The sequence below is a fragment of the Bombyx mori genome, chromosome 1, assembly GCF_030269925.1.
Source record: "Bombyx mori chromosome 1, ASM3026992v2".
Lineage (NCBI taxonomy): Eukaryota > Metazoa > Arthropoda > Insecta > Lepidoptera > Bombycidae > Bombyx > Bombyx mori.
This window is the reverse complement of record NC_085107.1, coordinates 10,901,053-10,921,960: the sequence shown is the minus strand read 5'-3', so window position 1 is coordinate 10,921,960 and position 20,908 is coordinate 10,901,053. Positions and strand designations below refer to the sequence as shown.

Here is a 20,908-nt window from a genome sequence, read left to right as displayed (position 1 = left end):
GTCAGAATAATTAATAGAGTGCTCATGTGGCATAGTTTTCTCTTACGTTGTGATCAGTATAAGGATGATTTATTTTTGTATGCTTATACGACTGTCGTGAGACATCTAAAAAAATTTGAAGAAATTTTGTAAATCATTATATGAGTCGTCTATTATCAAAGGCGGCAATCTGTGCATTTGGACAAAAAAAATTTATTCATATGTCAATACAGATTGATTTGAATATAATCGTCTCCTTCAAAGAATACGGTTCAAAACCTGCATTAAATAAAGGTTAATACTTAACCTGTTATTTATCTAAGATGTCGTTCCGAAGAGTTTTGTGACTGCTAATGGAATACAAAGTCAATAATTCGTTTTTCTGATTTACCAATCATTGTCCAAGTCAGATTGCCGGCTTTGATACTAGTCGACTCATATGATCGTTAGAATTTAACATCTCAATTTACATTCCAAAACTCACGAACAAGTTTCGCTACGCATATATCTTGTTTTTTTGTCAATTTGGTAGTCTGATGTTAGCGATGCCACTGTCGCCAGCACCTGGTTATTTTTTTTCAGTATGACAATTCAATTCAATATGACTTCTTGCGATACCATTGTCGCTAAGTTCGAAAAAATCATCATATATTATATATACATACATATTGTTAATGAAATGAAATGGTATAGAATTGCTAAATCCACACAGGTGACGTGGCACAAAGCAAAGCCGCTGTCGTCCCAAATAGGTCTTGTCGCATCCTTCAGATCCACTCCCTGTGCTCTTAAAAAGTTCGGACTGTGTTATACTCATAGAGTTACTATTCTAACTGGAGTGCTTACTTCGTTTGACATAAAAACTAAAAATATACTTTATCTCTATGGCTTAAAGTTTATTTTTAAATAGCAAAAGATGTAAGGAAAAACGGTCTGAAAAGAGAATGATTATTAAGTGGTGGTGTCCCTCTCGCACATTTTACAAACAAAAAGCAGTGTTGCTAGCTTAGAGGATTTTCCATAAAATCTCGGAATTTGGACCCCGTCTTCGTTATCAAAAATGGCTTTTAGTGGTTAGTGGATTTTTTAGTAGCTTGGGTGTTGTTGAAAATTATCGAAAAGTTTAAAATCAATCCACTTTACAGGATTTTAAACATTTTATGACAATAATATATCTAAATACATATTATTTAAACGAAGTGACTTAAACTTAACTAGAAAATGTTGCGAGAATTTAGAATTTCCATCAACGTCAAAAATTAAATTGGTTCAAAATAAACGTACAAAGTTATGGTGAAATTAGTTTCTGATGATGACAATTTATTAAAATAAATTATATAAGAAGTATTGATTATATGATATATATTGATTTTTAATAGAACATCATATATTAATAAAGCTTATTAACAAAAAAATTATTGTTCTATGTTAATAAGAACTCTGTTTAATGGAAAATTTAATGGTAGGTACGTAGATTTCTGATGGTTTTCATGTTGAATTTGGTGGGAAGCCAGATTAATTGTTGGCATCACCGAAAAAGAGCTATGAATGGATTAAAAGAAAAATGGCGTCTATTTACGTTTGTAGTGCGAAGTTAAAATGGCACTGATACAGCTTGTGGCTTGTTTTTTTTTCGAAAATCGTGAAAGTTTCCGTGTAATCATGGTGAACACTTTTAATGTAAGTGGTTTTAAGCGAGAATCGTCTCCAGTTTGTGGAATATCCTTCCATATGTCAGATTCATTGATAAATTTTTACTAGTGTGAGCATATATTTTTAAAATGTGAGATATTTTTTCTCATTATAATATTTAATACCATTTGTCTTGTAAATTGTACTTAATCTATGTCATATACTAAATTTGAAAAAACAATCGTGAAAACTATAATTTTGCAATGTATTTTTCATTTTATAAGAGCCATCACGTGGTATTTTTTGAACTTTTTTTATTGTATTGAATAGCGTCGCACGGAAGCATGTATATCATTTGCCTGACGTTAAGCGAACGAGTAGGATCTTCTAGTAAATATGACGTTGGAATTTCTGGAAAATGTCCTATATAAAGGTCAAACAAGAAGAATCAAGTACTCAAACGCAAGAAATAAAAAATACCCCGAGAAAAGCAAAATTACGACAAGATGTTAAGGTATTGAAACAAAAACTTAAAAGTCGCGAAATAGTGATTGTAAATATAAAGTCGATTTTAGATTTATTAAAGAAAAATGGCGATTTTTAATTGAATTGAAATTTAAATTGCGAAATTTTAATGATACTCATGGTCCACTTAGATATTGATTAAAATAAATTATGTATTTCGTTGAAAAAAAAGAATTTACTTAAAATAGAGGAAATGTTATATTATAAGACTACAGAAAATTAACTGAACTTAATAATAATAATATGTATAACCAATATTTTGTAAATAGAGATCAAGTACTATGTGTATCGTGTTATGTGTATTGACTTGTCATTTAAGAGTTATTTAATTGTCTACATATAACAAATAAATGAATTTCAGTTCATTTCATTTTATTACCCATTGTGTTTTATTTCCTAAAATGTAACTAGTAGACTTAATATACACGTGTCATTAAAATAGCACAGAAGTAAAAATACAAACAATTTTAAATCAATTGAAGATGTGAATGTAGGAAAAGAGCACCCGATACGCGCAGACCATGTGTGTTGCAGTGTCTCACTCAGTGTGTCAAATATTAATTTGCACGGCCCACTTAGCCAGTACATTAAAGTAGGAATTGCGTAATTAAGTTCAACATAATATATTATTTAAGTCGCGGTTGAGTATTCGGACGTTAAACACGAGTTTGAGGAAGTTTAAGTAATAGAACTGAGGTAATGATGTTTGTAATAAAACTCAGTGCTAGATTTTCGACAACGCAGCAATTTCCAAAAAAAACCGTCGAAAAAGTCACCATGACGACGAAGCAATGTTTAGAATTGAATTTACATAAATAAAAGGTTGCAAGCACGTGTTTTGTATTTACATAGGGTTACACAGAATTACTTAAGGTAAATTCAAAACTTATGCATGTGTATAATTTTGTCCTATAATTAAATTATATATGGTCACCACATTAGACAAGGACACCGCGACCAAAAAGTATTCTCTTTCGAGACCGATTTCTCGGCATTAGACAGCACTCCAGTTGTAGGTACTTATTAACTCCATGGTTATACTACTCATCGGTAGTCTTTTTTTTTTTCACTAGAGCCAATCGGAATTTTGCCATACTTTTGTTACCAGTGGAGTAAATTTAGATAATGCAATTAATAGTACAGACAACATTTGATAGTTTATGAGGGTTTGTTTTCATAAATAATATAGCGCGGCATATCTTTATACTAGGCTGCACTAAAAGTATCGAGAATGGAATATTTCCACTGTTCCTGTCATATTAAAATCTTTTTAATTGAAAACTCCTTGGTTTTAAAAATCGAATACCATTTATTTATTTAAAAAAAGATTCACGGTCTTGTCACGAGGTTTTGTCAAACTTGTTTAGTCGTTGAGAAAATGGAATTGACTCGAGAAAATTCAAGAGCGATGATTTATTATGACTTTCGAAGTGGTTTAACACAAAAACAGTGTGTTGACCGGATGATTTCTGCATTTGGTGATGAAGCTCATCCAAAACCACAATTTATCGCTGGTTTGCTGAGTTTCAACGTGGACGTGTCAAGCTCAGTGATGATCCCCGCCAAGGTCGTCCAAAAACTGCAGTCACCCAGGAAAACGTCGATGCTATGCGTAAGCTGATTGAGGAAGATCGACATGTGACATACCGCGAAATTCAGGCAACTTTAGACATTGGCATGAGTCAAATACAAATAATCTTGCATGAACAATTAGGTGTAAAAAAGTTGTTTTCCCGATGCATACCGCATTCGCTGTGTGAAGAGCAAAAAGCGGCTCGCGTTACTTGGGGCATCAGAACTCTCGGAAGATTCCACGCAGGATCCACAAATGCTGTATACAACATTGTATCAGATGACGAATCCTGGATATACGCGTACGAACCCGAAACAAAAAACCAGTCACGAGTTTGGGTGTTCGAAAATGAGTTAAAGCCAACAAAAATTGTTCGTTCACGGAGTGTTGCAAAAAAAATGGTGGCCATGTTTGTCTCCAAAACCGGCCATGTTACGACTATTCCTCTTGAGGGACAAAGAACGGTTAATGCAGAATGGTATGCTAGCATTTGTTTGCCACAGGTCGTTTCTGAACTCCGTAAAGAGAACTGCAACCGCCGCATCATCCTCCATCACGACAATGCGAGTTCTCACACCGCGCACAGAACAAAAGAGTTTTTAGAGCAAGAAAACATAGAATTATTAGACCATCCGCCGTACAGCCCCGACCTAAGCCCTAACGATTTCTATGCTTTCCCTAATATAAAGAATAAATTGCGTGGACAGAGATTTTCATCACCTGAAGAAGCTGTGGACGCCTACAAAACGGCCATTTTGGAGACCCCAACTTCCGAATGGAATGGTTGCTTCAATGATTGGTTCCATCGTATGGAAAAATGTGTCAAATTTCGCGGAGAATACTTCGAAAAGCAATAAATACATTTTTAAATAGTAATGTTGTCACTTCGTTAATTCCCGAAATTTTCAGTGCCGCCCTCGTATTTGGCTGATATCAGAATAAGCTATTGACACATAGCTCGTATTCAAAAATGGTACGGTAATCACACAAAATTGTTGATTCTCACAATACAAACGTATGGTCTTGTGCCGATATAATCTACTTTGGTTTTTACTGGTACTAAATCTTATTAAGTTTAGCTTCACCTGGGCACTCGAGGGCAGGAGGAGTCTGATCTCGACGTGTTTTTAAGTAGATATTAGACAAAACTCATTTTCGAGATATTTTTCATTTAAAGAAAGAATATTTCATGCGAACTTCAATTAGAAATTTTGTTTCAAAACTACCTGAAGCCCTTAGAAATTTAGTTTAATTGAATTATGTTGAAGCGTCCGTACCCTGGTAAGATGCACTAAGTACTTGTGTCGAGTGCAGGATGATCTCTGCGGTATGTACTACTTCTGGGTATCGTATAATTCTTGTTTTTTTATCTTCTTTTACTTATTTTCATTTACGAAATTACCAAGTGCAGTTTTATACACTATATCGACAGGATATACCGGTCGTCTTATCCTTTAGAGTTTAAACTACAGCTTCTAACGCTTCTTAAGATTACTATAAAACAGACGCGACGTCTAAAAAAAGGCAAGTGTTTAATGCTTGGCGCGCAATGCAACAAAATAAAAATCGTCTAGAAAAGCAGGATCTATCTTCTAAAGAGAACGAGAGCACCGCCACATATTTTCTAAAAAATAAACAAAATAAAACAAGTGACATATTTGTGTTTAGCTTAGTAATATTCTCGGGTGTGGTCGTCTTACACCGTGTAAATTCTCGAATACTCTTGGGAATACGTCGAGCCATCTCTTTTTTATCAATACTCTGTGGGAACACCTTTTCAAGAATAAGGTTTGGTAGTGCTGAAAATTGTTTTAAAAAAGGCGATCTAAATTTATTTCGCAGGAACAGTATTTAATATACAGTATTTTGCGCTGCACGCATCACATTGTAAATCGGTTGACGCGCTTTCATGGTGAGACGTTCGCCAGCTGCCTTCAGATTTAAACAAACACAGACTTACAAAAATTAAAAGTATTATTTCTACTCAGCTAAGTATAAATTTAATCAAAATACTGTTCGGAGAAATGTTTTCGCTTAAGTTCACGTGCTCTCGGTTTCTTCAAACTTTTCGGTTTGGGAAACATTACCTTACGCCTTGTGGGTTATCCAGCGTGTCCTATGGATTCTGAAAACAGTGAAAATTTTCATAATGCAAAATACTCTCAGATAAGGCTTGGAATAAACGGTATTTTGCTCATCTCAAATTAGCCCGAAGCTAGATACCTACCATTTCTGAAAATAAACATCTAGTATTTTGTACTTTATTGAATCGTCAAAAATAGCATCAATTTATAAAGCATCAGCATAGAATTTTCATTGTATTATATGTAGACCATAATTATGGCAATGGGTAGATACCCATAGGTATGAATATGATTAAAATTAAGTCATAAATTAAGTCTTTTATTCAGAAAAAACTATACAATACAGCATAATAGTTTAAATATAACAACAATATCGTCAGGAAAATTTAAATTTCATATTGTTAAATTAAATAAAACTAGTACAGAGGATGGCGCATACGGCCATCATCAAATCCTAAAAATAAATTAAATGTTACAAAGCATAAATGATGAAATAGATATTTCCAACGTTAAGATGCGATTTTAGGATTGAGTGAAATCCAAGATGTTATAGATGCAGATTGTTCAGTGAGAAAAAAAAGGTTAGACCAAAGAAAACACCAAAATTACATAGTTATCCTTCAAGTTTTTATAATCACAGGCGAACGATAATTTATAGAGATGCTATAACGCCGTTTCCCAATTTTTCACACGGAACGAATGTTTAAACTGCGTAAGAAAACAGCAATCAGTGAGAGACAAATTTGCACTCGCACCCGCGGTTTCACTCTTAGCTTCATATAATGTCAATGGGTTTTAACAACACGTATTTAACAAGACCGAGGAAACGAGAAACATACAATTCTTTTGATTACAATCAAACCACCACTTGGAAAGTAAATTAAAAATGCAGTGAAATTTTCTAAATATATTTGAAGTAAACTACTATAAAAATGTGCTATGAAAAATGACAAACAAACCACGCTCAAGTTACAATGTAATTTCTTATATATTCGTAAACCTCTCTTCACATATATAATAATATGTATGTTATTATTTATTAGCTGAGCTTTCAATCCAACTAAAATCAGATAATTTTTAAATCATTGATTGCGAACTAATGCTAAACAGGTACGTTTTGATAGCATGTACACATTATTTTAAGGCTCAGCTAAAGCCAGACTGGCCGCGTTAAAACCCTATAGAAAATGTTGAAAGCGTCTCCTCACTCACTGCCTATTAATCACTCCCGGCACATTCTAATTATGTTATACAATAAAAACTTCTTAAGATCAATATTGCTGCATTAATCTGTAAAAGTAGAAAATACGTTCAAACTCTCGCAAGATAATAAAACAATACTTTACAAAAATCTACAATTTCGAATTTAAGAGTCGCTAATATTATCGTTACGACTAACTTACAATGTTTCGTTGTGGTTGTTTTAAAATTCCGCAAGTAAACATGTTCCAATACAATTTGTTAATACAAGCAACGACCAATGTACAAAATTTACGACTTTTCATGTAATATTATAAAAGCCCAATAATAACAGGTCTGAAATTTTAATTTTAACTCTAAGAAAATTACGTTGTCTTCATTACTTATAATAACTCGTGTGCATATTTTATTAACAAATGTAATCGAAACATTTACATTGAGTAATCGGCTAGAGTAACATCTATGAAACATTAATTCGGGGTGACACGCTTTAAAAATAATGTTGTGAAACAATTCGACTTTGAAATTAGGTTGATGAACCTGAAATTAAGTTTTATGGTTGCTTAAGGCCTTTGCGTAGAGCCATTTAATTTTTTCACAGTTTTATATCTTACAAATGGCAAATTTCTGTTGCTATTTAACTAAGAGAATTTATGGTCAATTAACATGTAGTAGTTATATAATAGTGTTTTGACATGAAATTAAATTCACTAAAAACATTTTATTCAGAGCATTTATTTCTGCTTCGGTCGATTTTCTATTAGTATATTTTCCTATTATTGAGTCAACTTTTTAGTTTTTCAACGTCAATTAACGGACTATGGCAGTTTTATTTTCATCTGTTAACACTTCACTTGGCGTAGCTCTTTTAAGCTACAATGGCATCAGCAAATTTGAGATGCGCCGTCGAGTCATGGCTCTGGGCTATTCAGAAATTTACGCATACATACTCCGAGAGCATCCGAACATTTCTTACACATTGTCAGAAAGCAATTTGATTGAACAAAATCGATCGAGAGGAGTGACCTAACTTAAAAAAGCACAGCATTCGAAGCTGCCTAAATTGCTTATTAAGTCTTCGTTCATTAACACGTTGACTGCAATGTAGGTCATCGGTGCCCTACACGGCGCCCTCAAGTAATTATGTCGATTTTTCTCTTCGATCTTATTACTAAGACGCCGGAATATCTAGTAGACTCTGGGAAAGACGAATCTGAAGATTTTAAAAATGAATCTATTCCTAAGAGGCCTAAAAGACAAAAAATTGCATTAAAAACAAAAGAACGCAAAGTTAGGCAATCCAGACGCTTAGTAACAGAAATCAAAATAATTACTTGAGTGCGTCGCGTAGGGCACCGGTGACCTACACGGAAGTTAGCGTGTTAACATCATTGCATACTCTTGTATTATTTATCGTTATCGGACAAAAGACAACACCTCGCAGACAGTTCTGTGGCAAAGCAGCGTAATGGCTTGTGGGGCTTCATATCACCGAAGACCAGAGATAAGAGTAGACAAGAGCCTTTGAATAAAACGAAACGCATTACCGTTTAATAAAACTGCTATGGGTCAGCAGGTCGCGCCACAGAATGGGCAACCACGAGTAAATAAATTTCGCAACTCTTAGAAAATACGACTGAAACTGAAATCGGCTTTCGATACAAAGCATGCTTGCAGTCAACTTGTTTTCATAAACGTCTTCTTTTATACGATGGAAGAGTTTATAAATTTGAAAACGTATAACAGAACCTTACCTATTTTAATTTAGTCAAAACACTCAAATAACGAAACTTTTTTGTTTAACTAATTTAATAGAAAGGTCAATATTTTTATTATGTTTTACAATAGAAATGCTAAACGCCATAGAATTTAATGTTTCAGAGATTAAATTAGTACTAAGCTAGTTTTTAATGAGGCACCCACCCAATAGCTAATACACAATTTCGTGAATACTGATTTTAAACTGACAATAATATTTCCAATCTAAGGAAGCTTAATTTATGTTCTCACACTTAATATAATTAAGTTTTATCTATTCATTATTAATATTTTTTATCTTTATTATCGCATCACCAGATGGTATCGTCCCGAGGCACTGTGAAGATTAACAATAGTAAAATAATTTCGTCCATAATACATTACAAAATATAATAATACAACACAGCTACAGTTTTCAACGGATCACGAATCGAAAAAAAAAAAACAGATTGAAAATGATTTTTGAAATATTTCTTTGCAGACACATACAACTGGAGTGCTTTAGATAATATAATGTTTACCATCTTATATTAATTATTGCATTTAGAATAATAATAATAATATGAGATCAGATACAACTAGATCTGGTTAAGAATTAAACACATCGAAACGGAATATCTTATAATTTAGGTCGAAAACAACTATTTAAAATTTAATTACTCCAGTTTGTAAGTTCAACCCGACACGTGTGTATGTGGTAATTTTAAATCGAATTAGATAAAGTTTACATGGTATCACTTCACTAGGCACGTGTTCCGCTAAATGATCTCTACAATATTGTAAATATAATCCCGAAACACGATATACAAAATGACTAAATTGTATTTACGTGCTGCTAACAAATATATACCGTTTATTTATGTTTAAATATATATTTCATTATTATAACAATGTTACTATAAGTATTACATTCGTGCTGGAAGTTATGACAGGTGTAACGATAATAATAGAATGTATAGTTTATAACAACGTGAACAAAACACAATTAAAAATGAATACGTTCGTACAATAAGAATTGTGACGTCACAGTACAAACTTTTTCAATTGTGTTAACTCGTATTATAAAAGACATGAGACGCTGTTAAAAAGTTGAAACTTTTATTATATTATTTAAAAAAAAAAAATTAAATAAGAAATTTCGACACGTTTACAAGCTGGTTCTAGATCTCTATTCATACTAAACCCGTGCGCTATAGCTTCGTGGATGCTGATGACTATATCACGATGAAGTTTAAATATTCATGTTCACTTCACAAGTAATCATTCTGGTGAACACTTTAAATGTTTATTATTTTAAAGAATCCAAGAGCAATTACATATCTTGATCGGACATAATAAAATGCAAAATATACATTAATTCTAAGCCTACTTCAAAGTTTATTGCTGAATGGAAGTTCTTAATAGAGAAAGTAAACTGTGGCACCCACCACTCAAACATTTAGTAGTCTGAATAAAGAATCGATAATCGGTGATGTTACGATTATCCCGATATAGCGAAAACAAATCTGAATAAAATTGTCGGCAACCGAGAACGAAATCTACGTCCCTCCAAATTAAAGCAGAGAAAGCAGGTAATTAAGCAAAACAACAACAAAAACAAATACAGCGTCACGGATCCTGTGTAAACCAAGTTCATCCAAAATCGTGAGCCGCACATAGAAACTATTGACCGAAAACGTAAGCTGCCTTGCGAGAGGGATGCATCGGGAGTGTCGTAAGAGCGGTATCTGTGAGGTGTTGCCAGGTGACCGCGGGGCCTGGGGGCTGTTCACATGAAGAACTTGCCAATAATGATGCCAATGATGGCCATGCATATTGCGGTGACGACCCACGGCATAATCGTGACTTGCGTCGACTTCTCCGGACCGTAAGAGTGAGGACGCGAGACGCGCCCGTCCCCGCCTGCCGACTGACGCAAGCGCAGTAACTCCTCCTGCAACCAATGATATTTATCGATGCACAACGTTATCTCTCATTAGCCACGCAGTCGAAACCAGCAACTAATATTTAAATTTTTATTTATGCTCAAAATTTTACAGTGTAACGCAATTCGCATAGGAACTAAGCATATTATCAAACAAACTTCGATTTTATTTTGAACTATAATAATAATATGGAATCTCATAGTCAATTACCTAAGCTTTTCTCGAAATTTGTATTATTCAGATTTCTGGATTTTTGTTGAGTGTTTAATTATTTTTAATTTCATAATGTGATTGTAAGATATACAGCGTGTTCGTAAATTCAGCCGATTCAAAAGCATAACATTACCGCTTGCATTGAATTTACATCTTGATCATAATACTATTCATATCCTCAAATAAGGTGTTTTATTATTTTATTTGAGATAAATATTGTTTCAAAGTGAATAATGGTTTGTGGAAACCCATTAGAACCAAGTGGACAGTGTGAACTCATTTACCTTTTATTAGGTTACAAAAAAAACTGAGTAATGTTTAGGGAGTTACTATTTTAAATATATCAATCAGTAAGCTAGAAACACATAGTGTGAATGCTCATTATTATATATTGAAATAAAGTCTAAATTTATTTTTCGTACTTCATTATTAATAAAAATTTACAGCGTTTATTGCTTTTGTGTTGAACTGTTCCTTAAAGAACTACATATCTCATTTTTAACATAGTACATATTATTCTGTGCTTGAATAATTTTATATTAGTATCATTGTGAATGTCACATTTATCTCATGATTTAAGACTATCTTATTAAAATTTGCGCCAAAAATGAGCTTTATAAAACCAACGCGTATAAATATGTAGGACTACCACTGTAAATTCTATTGGGTTTTCATATTGGTATTTGATGATTGCATTATCTGTTTCGAGTGTAACAAAACAAAAGGGTCCCGGTAAAAGCCATACTGGTGAATGAAGAAATTATTTAAAGCTATTGTAATTTATTTAAATAAGTGACGGTTTTATTTCGAGCAATTTTAATTTCAGATTTCTCCATTGACGCGGTTTCGAGTTCACCTGCATACTGAAATTTATGTTACATATTGTTGAGCATTTGTCCATAGGTTAATTTTATTCAAAACGTCCCATAAAATATTTGTGTTGTATTTTATTTATTTCTCAGCAATTTTTCAAAAAAAATCTGTATTTTTTTTTTGCAATCTGATATATTTGTTTTAATGATAAGTATTGAAATTTAAAATTTCGGTATTTAAAAAAGTATGTTTATATTCAAAAATAATTTTGTGTGTTTTAGTTTAGTAGTTATGCAGTTTTATTTAATCTAATCAGTGCATAAAAATACCAACAAGTATAATAATAGCGTTTACGAGTGTTTTTTTATTGCTTTAGTAATTTAGGACAATACATTAAACTTGTTTAAGTGCAGGAGAACTCATATACACACAATTTAAAAACAATTAACTGTTCGCGTGGAGGAGCAATAGCGGTTACAATGTCGTCCAATCTATGCTTCCAATTCATTTTCTAGACAAATTGATAAACATCTCCAACGTACAGATCCACTTTAAGTCTATCAATTTATCGCCTCTTCTAAAGATTGTTTCTTATTAAATACAACATACATACAATACATTCGCTGTTGCAATCAATCTAAAACATTCGCCTGTAAAATACATCAAAGCGAGGGCTAGTTCATATGCAGGTAGGTACACACATACAATAATAGGCAACCAAAAAATAATAAATATGAATAAACATAAAAACTCACTTTTAATTGCAGGTTTTCATGTCTTAACTTGCTTTCCTCTTCTCTCAAATGTATTACTTCTAAAGTCGCCTTTTGCAGATCGCTTTCAACGTTTTCAGACTTGGTATTAGTCTGGAAGGACAGAATAGCAGAAAAAAATTAAGTAAACTAAAGGAACGTGGATGGAAATAATACGAAAACGTATTATGAAAAGTGGAAATAAATGAACTACATGCACGAGAGTCTCTATTGTGACTAGAGTTGAGAAGATTAACAAAAAATAATAAAGGAGAAGGAATATTGAAAAAGTAAAAAAAAAATGAAATAAAAATAGTATAGCATGATTATGTTTTGCACGAAAAATGTTTTGAATTGCAAGTTTTTCATGAAGAGGTGATCGTGGAAGTTAAGACACGAAGTTGAATTTTTTTTTAATACAAAATACATGAAATACAAATAAAACCCTTCACCTATAAAATAACATTATAAATAAAACTATTTAGTTATGTACCGTTTTTAGGTTTATTGATGCAACAGGGTGATCATCATCCTTATTTTTATCTTCATGCTGGATGAGATCTTTCACGGCGTCCTGTAAGACAACGTAGATGACACACCAAGCTCGAACTCACCATTTCCCCGCTAAATATTGGGTTCCGTATCCGACATTGTCACCGGCAGACTTTTAATTGTATAATGACAATGAATGTTGTTCCGATATGGAAATATCCTTCAGTATAAAAAATTCAAGGAAACAAAATAAAAATAAAAATCGAAAAAGCTCACAAGTAACGTCGATCGTATAATAATTACGTTTAGAATCATGCATGTATAGCAAGCAGACTGGGATCCATTGAATACAAACTATTACTAGTGACAACGAAAACATGATATATATATACGTTCAATTTACTAAGACGTACCTTAGCGGCAGGCTTAGCGTCTTCTGCGACTGCAACTCTTTTCTTGGTGACATCGTTCTGGGCTGCATTATCGCCAGAATCCTGTGAATAAATTTAATGATCAAACAAAATTATCTATACGAATATTATAAAGAGGAAAGATTTGTTTGTTTTGAATAGGCTTCGAAACTATAGAACCGATTTGAAAAATTCTTTCACTGTTTGGAAGCTACAAAAAAAATAGCGATCCTTACTAAAACTCCAATAATGTAGCCCAAGGTGTAAAAAAATTTTCTAAAATATTCTTTACATCGCGTGCTCTGCGAAAACTATTGATGGTAGAAAAAAATAATGTACTACGACTTTGTAGAGCACATTATTATTTACAAAAAGTGTCCCGACAGCATATGTCTAACTATTATAGTTATGTCGCAATAAGTGTTCTTTTATTTAAAAAAATAAAACAATGTCAAATATCGTTAAAATTTTTGTTAAAGACCCGAGCGCAGCAGGAGCGCGCTGCTTGTTTAGAATAAAAATAAGTTCAATTTAGATTATATATTTTATGATACCGTCAAATTCGTTTTGTTGAAATTTAAAAAAATCACTTACGTTAAGATTAGTGCCACGCGGAGTTTCAAAGACACACTTTAGCTTGTAGTCCATGAGTTGCTCGGGGCTTATCTCCTTCCACTGTAACAGATATATTAATTTACTATTAGCACCTGGCTAAATTAAATCAGAGCGTATTCTATGGCCTGGCGGTGGGTTAATTGTTTTAGAATTAACGATTCATACTTATGACTTCATACGTCACGTTCACGCGTAAGTTTATGAGAACAATAATACATACACGCAAATTCAATGGTATTTGTATTTTCGCTACTTGTCGTAACACGTCAAGGATGTTCTTCCTGTACGTCATAACATACATTACGTAATGTAAACATTTAACAGATACATTTGACATCACAGCTTATATGTATATTATTAACTTTTCCTATAAAATTGTAAATTTTTTGGTGAAACATACCACTTGATCAATGTTGGTTTTTCCTTCTGGAGCTATTACACTTTGGACCATAAATTTATGCTTGTGGTTTTCATTGGGGTCCAAATATACAGGTTGCGGAGTAACTGAAATTTATTCATAAGATTAATCAATTAAATCACAGTCACAGTAAATATTTTATAGAAATTGTGTTGAAACTTACTTGCGATTTCTTGTTTCGAATTTGGCGCAAGAACTCCAGAATTGGGACGCACGCAATATTTCTTTGGTGCTGTTGTTTTGATCTTGAATAGCACTGTATCGTTTGTCGGGTTCGTTAGTCTCATGTAGGTTGTGCAACCATGCTCAAAGAGCCCTGAGAAATTAACTAAAATAATCAATTATATGATTATGTTCATTCACAAAAGGAAAGAATATATAAATAGAAAACGAAAACTAGTTTTCCCTATACCAGTGAATACACATATATATATTTGAATATATATAATATAATATAATATAGAGGCTTAGCATATAGATACACATTAAACAGTGATTACCACGCAAATATTTGCCCATAGTATATTGAAATATACAGTAATATGGTATTCTAGTACAGTATATGATTCTAATAAATAATATTAATAAAATTATAGTTACTAATATTTATTGTGATACTGTATCAATGGATAAAAATAAACTCCCTATTACTATGAATGAATTATTTTACTAAAGCTTGATTGCCAGATTTTAGAATAATAGTAATTTAAATCTGTTACTAATAATAGTCTTTGATATTCGAAATATTTTTATTTATTTATTGCCAATATCACAGTCCCAAAAGTATCCAGTTAGTTTGTTGTACATAGACCCTGATGTGAACTCAGGCAACAAGAGAGATGTGAACTCAGGCAACAAGAGAGATGTGAGGTTCTAGATGGGATGCACTACTCAACAATATGGGCATTACAGCATACTTCAACATTCAACATACTAGTTAGCACCCCTGACAATTGTGTCGAAGGTTGTGTTGAACAATCTTGTTTGCTCTTTGTCTAAGTGTTTATTATCTGTATTTGTATATATTTAAAAACAGGTAACCATGTTTGTCAGTCTCTGGTACCCATAGCACAGGAAATCCTAAGTCGGAGCCGCATGACCATGCATAATTTGTTCCCAGTTTTTATTTAAAATATTATTAAATGTTTTTAGTTTATAAAATAAAATATTTTAATTTAGGTACAAGTTACAAACAGTAATCCAGTCTCAATCTAGGACTTCCTGTACTATGGCACTCAGAGACTGATTTAGATACTAATTTATCTAAATATATAGATATTCATCACTGAGAAATATACATAATTTCCAAAAAAAACTCAATATTTTTTATTTCTATTGCCTTTGTAGGCAGAACATCTGGCCCACATGGTGGTGAGTGGTTAACGTCCAAATTGGTCAGCAATGTCTAGGGCAAAATCAAGTTCCTGCATACAAATTTAGCTTATTATCGGCCATTGTGTATTAAGTCTAGGGAAATTGTTATCAATGTTTATTCTTCTGACTACAAATACACAATATTCCTGCCTATTAGAACTGATGCTTGCAAAACAGATAAAGTATCTTAATTAATGGAAAAATAAACAAAGAAACTACAAGTTTAAGGTAATGACTACTACAAACACATTAACGTTATGTTTTGTCATTTTACCCATTAGCTGTTAACTTATTAGTCTAATTAAGAGACCTATATACATACAATTATTTTACTATGAATCAATAATATTACTGATAAAATTAATTAGTCAAGATTACAATGATATAATATATATATGAAGTTGCACAAAATAAGCTAAGAGTTTTCAGACTATACAGCAAAAAAAATTAAACGTCTATTGCTAAATAATTCATGTAAATTCTTAAGTTATTTTGTATATGTTTAAAATGAAACTACATTTACTGTGAATTTCTATCCCCGATTCACTAGGCTTACACGCTTCTCAGTAGTCTACTGGGCCAAGGAGGCTGCCTTAAATAGAAATTGTACTAAAAATATGCATAGCTGTGCAATGAAGATATGAAACAACCACAAGCTTGTGGTCATAGTAATATGTTATACCTGTGATTGTAACAGCAACGTAATGTCCTGTAGACTAAATAGCTAGTATAAAAAAGATCTGGTTCTAATGTGTTCATTCTCACTTTCTATTCACACAAACGTAAAGTTTTATAGTTTATAAATGAAAACTTGTTTTACTTCAATAAAATACATACAACTTAAATATTAGTCAAAGGTCAAAGTTGAAATATAGTGACAAATTATAACTGCATTTAGAATATAAATAAGTTACCAGTTTTTAGTGTTGCCTCTTTCCTAACAGTAGTCTTTTTGGTTGCTATGTATGTTTTTTCATCACATTTACAATCATATTAAAATTAACTAAGAATAGATAGTCTTATCTGATACTACTACTGACTAGACATTCATTTTGTTTCATGTAATAATTTCAAAAATTTCAGTGCCTATTTAAATTATGTATATTCAAGAGCATCAGATTAATAAAGAAATACCAACATCACTAGTTTATTTTGTTTAAATACCTAACACTTTCTAAGATAGTTACTTTTCAATGAAACAGCCTGTACTAATATAATTAAATACAAAGCGTATGTATCGCATATTATAGCTAAGCCATTTATGTTTGTGAAAATGATCTCCAGGAACCACAGATATATTAATATGACTAGGACTCATTTAAAGTTGATAATATTAGTAATCGGAATAAATACATACTCTACTTGGATAATATACAAAAGATAATGAAAAAACCGGAACTTAACAAAAAGCCGATATCTGGAAATAGAAACTCCATTTGTCAGCATCTAGCTAACGACCTATGTCTGCTTCACAAGTTTCAATGCGGCGATTAATAGCGTAAAGTTAATCAAACATTGTGATTCTCACCTTTAAATTTTAATTCATTTTGTGGTTCGATAGTTAGCACTTGGTTAGGCATTTTATTGTACTATAAGCACAGTATCTCGTTGGCAAAATTTAACAGATTGAGAAAAAATATCTTTCCGCGATGTCGGCCAAAGCGAACGAGAATTGTGGAATGACGAATAGACATGCGCAGAGCACTGCGCATGCGTTGTCTCTTTCCTTTCGAAGGCGTATATTCTGAGAGCTATTTGTATTTTATGAATAGAAATCAAAAAATCACAATTAATGTAGGCAAAGGTAAAATGAACTAAATATGCGCAATAAGTTTCTAGTAAATATTTTTAGGCAATATTTTTTTTTATAAATTATGAAAACTAAGAAGTAATTTCTATATTTTTAAAAGGTTTTCAGAATAGTTACATTCAATATAGATCTGTTTTGTGACGTCTACGATTTCACTGCGTGCGCAATCTTTTCAATTTCCTACTAAATCCATTGAAACTATAGAACTTAATTATTTCTAGATTAGGTCGAACCGTTCCTAGTTCTTTTTATGTTGGTAGAAGTCTTGTAGGCATATGAAAATTAAATGCCGCAGAGAATGACGATATAAAAGAAAATATGAACTATTTAAAGTAAATTGATCTTTAGAGTTTAATAATCTTTCACTACCAGTTAGTAAGTGTAAGTGATTATGTTCTCTTTGTTATTGAACCAGGTTAAAAACTGCTAAGTAACTAATTGGAGAATAATAGTTAGTAATGAATATACTAATTTGAATATACTAATTTGAATGTCTAGTTACCATCGTAATAATGGTACTACAATATTTCTTCCTAGTTGTAGGTAGTAAAATTCTACACGACCAGGAGAAGAAAAACAGGCACTACCTACAACATTTAAAAAAAATACATGTCTCAAATAAAGAAAAGTTATTTAGATAGAACAATACTGTTGCTTGGTCACATGCTAGGAATACCAAGCAGTATTAGAGTGTCGAAAGACATAAAGAATACGTTCATGAAACTGACTAGATTAACAAACCTTACAAAAACTTGACGGACTGTATTTGACTTAGTTTTAATCTAATTTTACATAATATATTTCATATTGCTATGTTAATATGATTTTGATATATAAATTCAATTTTTATTTTAAAATTACTTATTTAGCTTAAATTTAGTTATCTGTGCTTAAAGATCGTTGAATTTTTAAGCTATTGCATAGATTTTATCGCGGGCCTTGAGCACGGCGATCGAATCATGAAATTCCGTAACGAAAAAAACCTTACACCCCTCACTCCGCCTACCATGTAGCTCGCGTTCAACACATTCATACGTTGCGCTTGTGTAGTGTTTGTGAATAAGCGCGTGGCGTGACGTCACACTGCATGCGCATGTGTGTGCATCATTAAATTATTGATTTCTTTTTTATTTATTTAGACATATGATTTTTTTAAATTTTGTACCAGTGATTGGATTCTTTGCATAAGCCGACTTCTTGAACTACTTTATACTTTTTTCTTTGCATAGATGGGTGGACGAGCTCACGGCCCACCTGATGTTAAGTGGTTACTGGAGCCCAGATACATTTACAACTTTTTTTTGTTTGTTTTATTGTATAGATGGGTGGACGAGCTCACGGCCCACCTGATGTTAAGTGGTTACTGGAGCCCAGATACATTTACAACCTTTTTGTTGTTTGTTTTATTGCATAGATGGGCGAACGAGCTCACAGTTTTCTTTTATATCGTTCCCTCACTACTGAGGATCGCGACCACATGCGATGTACTTCCAATGCACCCGATCATGGGTGGCATGGACTGTATGGTACAGACTACCACCGAGTGCTTCTCTTGCTAGATCTGACCATCTGGCTGGTGTTCTGCCCAACACAACTCACAGCCTACCTGATGTTAATTGGTTACTGGAGCCAGATACATTTACAACTTCTTTTTTAAGCTATTGCATAGCTTCTATCGCGGGCCTTGAGCGCGGCGACTGAATCAAGAAACTCCGTAACGAAAATAACCGAACACCCCCACTACGCCTACTATGTAGCTCGCGTTCAACACATTCACACGTTGCGTTGGTGTAGTGTTTGTGAATAAGCATGCATGCATGCGCATGCTCTGCATGCGCATCATGAAAAGTCTGCCCATCTCTCTCTCACGCGGTCTAGCTTAGGAGTGTGAAGGGGACAGTTAAGGTTTTGCTTTTGTTAATGTTTATAAATATAGCGTGGTCTTATTTTTATTATTATTTTAATATTAAATTATTATTGTCTAATTGTAATTGCATAAGTTGATAAAAAATGCTTTGCAATAGCTTTACTGCAGCAGTCCCCGAGTGCCACACGTCTTTTTTTTAATTGTGTACGAGGAATAGCCAAATTTTCGAAATAAATAAATGTATCTTCAAAATAAATAAATATGTTTAGATCATATTATTTGCATCACTAGGAAATCGGAGCAACGAGAAGTGGGGCTTTCCAAAGGTTATGAAACTACATAATCTGGGTTTTACTGAGAGTCATGCAGAAGTCCAATTTTCTAATTGTGATACTTAGAAAACTTAAGAAGTTTGATATTTAACACTCTCAGGTAGTTTTGAGCTCATCAAACTACCTGGGGCGATTGCGTTCATCCACAGTGCGTTTCCAGATATCTTTTTTGCCACGTACCATCGGGCTTGGGAATAAGCTTCCCTCTGCGGTGATTCCCAAGCGCTTTGACATGTCCTTCTTCAAACGAGGCCAGTGGAGAGTATTAAACGGTAGGCAGCGGCTTGGCTCTGTCCCTGGTATTGCTGACGTCCATGAGCGACGGTGACCACTCACTATTAGGTGGGCCACACCCTCGTCTGCCTACACTGGCAATAAAAAAAAACTAAATTGATATTACAACTTACAGTGCTCGCAGTGCATATTAGAACACCGCCCAAATGTGGTAGCTTAAGGCGCTGGTTTTTAAATCTTTCCACTTCCTACAACGGTGCCACCTTAATTGGCTTTCTTTCGGTGGGAGTTTTTTAATATACTGAGATGGTATTCCTTACACCGGTCACTCACATGCGCACGAATACGCAAACCCACAAGTGTAGGACAACATTTGCGAATGATTATGCAAAGTTTTCGCTGCATTCGTGGTTTTCCAACCTGTGTCGGTTTTTTAACAGACATCAAAGCGCGCGAACCTCGAACCTTCGCGTAGTCTCCCACACATTCGCTTGCCCAGTTGCGCCGACGATTGCGAAGGTAACGGATGTATACTATACGCCATTTTCATAGTTCGTAACGTTTACTGTGTAGCGTATCTTCATCAAAAGAAATCCCATAAAAACAGCATGGCTGTTAATGATGTCTGGGAAAGAATTAAAAACTCTTTTTCTCTTTAATGTTCTATTGACGAATTAAAAAGGAGGAGAAATTCGTGAGACATTCGTAAACAAGTGTAGGAGGAAGCGCAAACGGGTTCGCAAATTGAGTATGCGAACCCATTTGCACAGCCGCTAGGTTTGCGAATGAATGTTTGACGGCCCTTCACATGCGCGCAAACATTCGTACAATGTACGAATATTTGCGCGCATGTCAGTGGCTGTCATTAGTTTTACTCTTCTTAATTAAAACAGACCTATGTA

The 20,908-nt window shown here is 33.3% G+C and overlaps 1 protein-coding gene across 4 annotated transcripts; it reads right to left on the bottom strand.

Annotated features, from left to right (window-relative positions):
- Window positions 1–6,099: 6,099 nt before the first annotated feature.
- Window positions 6,100–17,725, bottom strand: LOC101744330 (vesicle-associated membrane protein-associated protein B). 4 transcript variants are annotated; one of them, XM_004929843.5, is made up of 8 exons: window positions 17,292–17,725; window positions 14,553–14,717; window positions 14,372–14,475; window positions 13,951–14,031; window positions 13,360–13,440; window positions 12,948–13,028; window positions 12,458–12,568; window positions 6,100–10,684 (listed from the first exon to the last, which is right to left on the bottom strand). In XM_004929843.5, exons 1-8 carry the CDS (start codon window positions 17,341–17,343, stop codon window positions 10,520–10,522), a joined length of 840 nt encoding a protein of 279 aa, XP_004929900.1. In that variant the 5' UTR covers window positions 17,344–17,725; the 3' UTR covers window positions 6,100–10,519. The 4 variants fall into 4 exon arrangements, with proteins under 4 accessions (XP_004929900.1, XP_004929901.1, XP_004929902.1 ...); XM_004929844.5 differs by having other exon boundaries at window positions 14,553–14,705; window positions 17,292–17,505; XM_004929845.5 differs by lacking the exon at window positions 12,948–13,028.
- Between the last annotated feature and the right edge of the window lie 3,183 nt (window positions 17,726–20,908).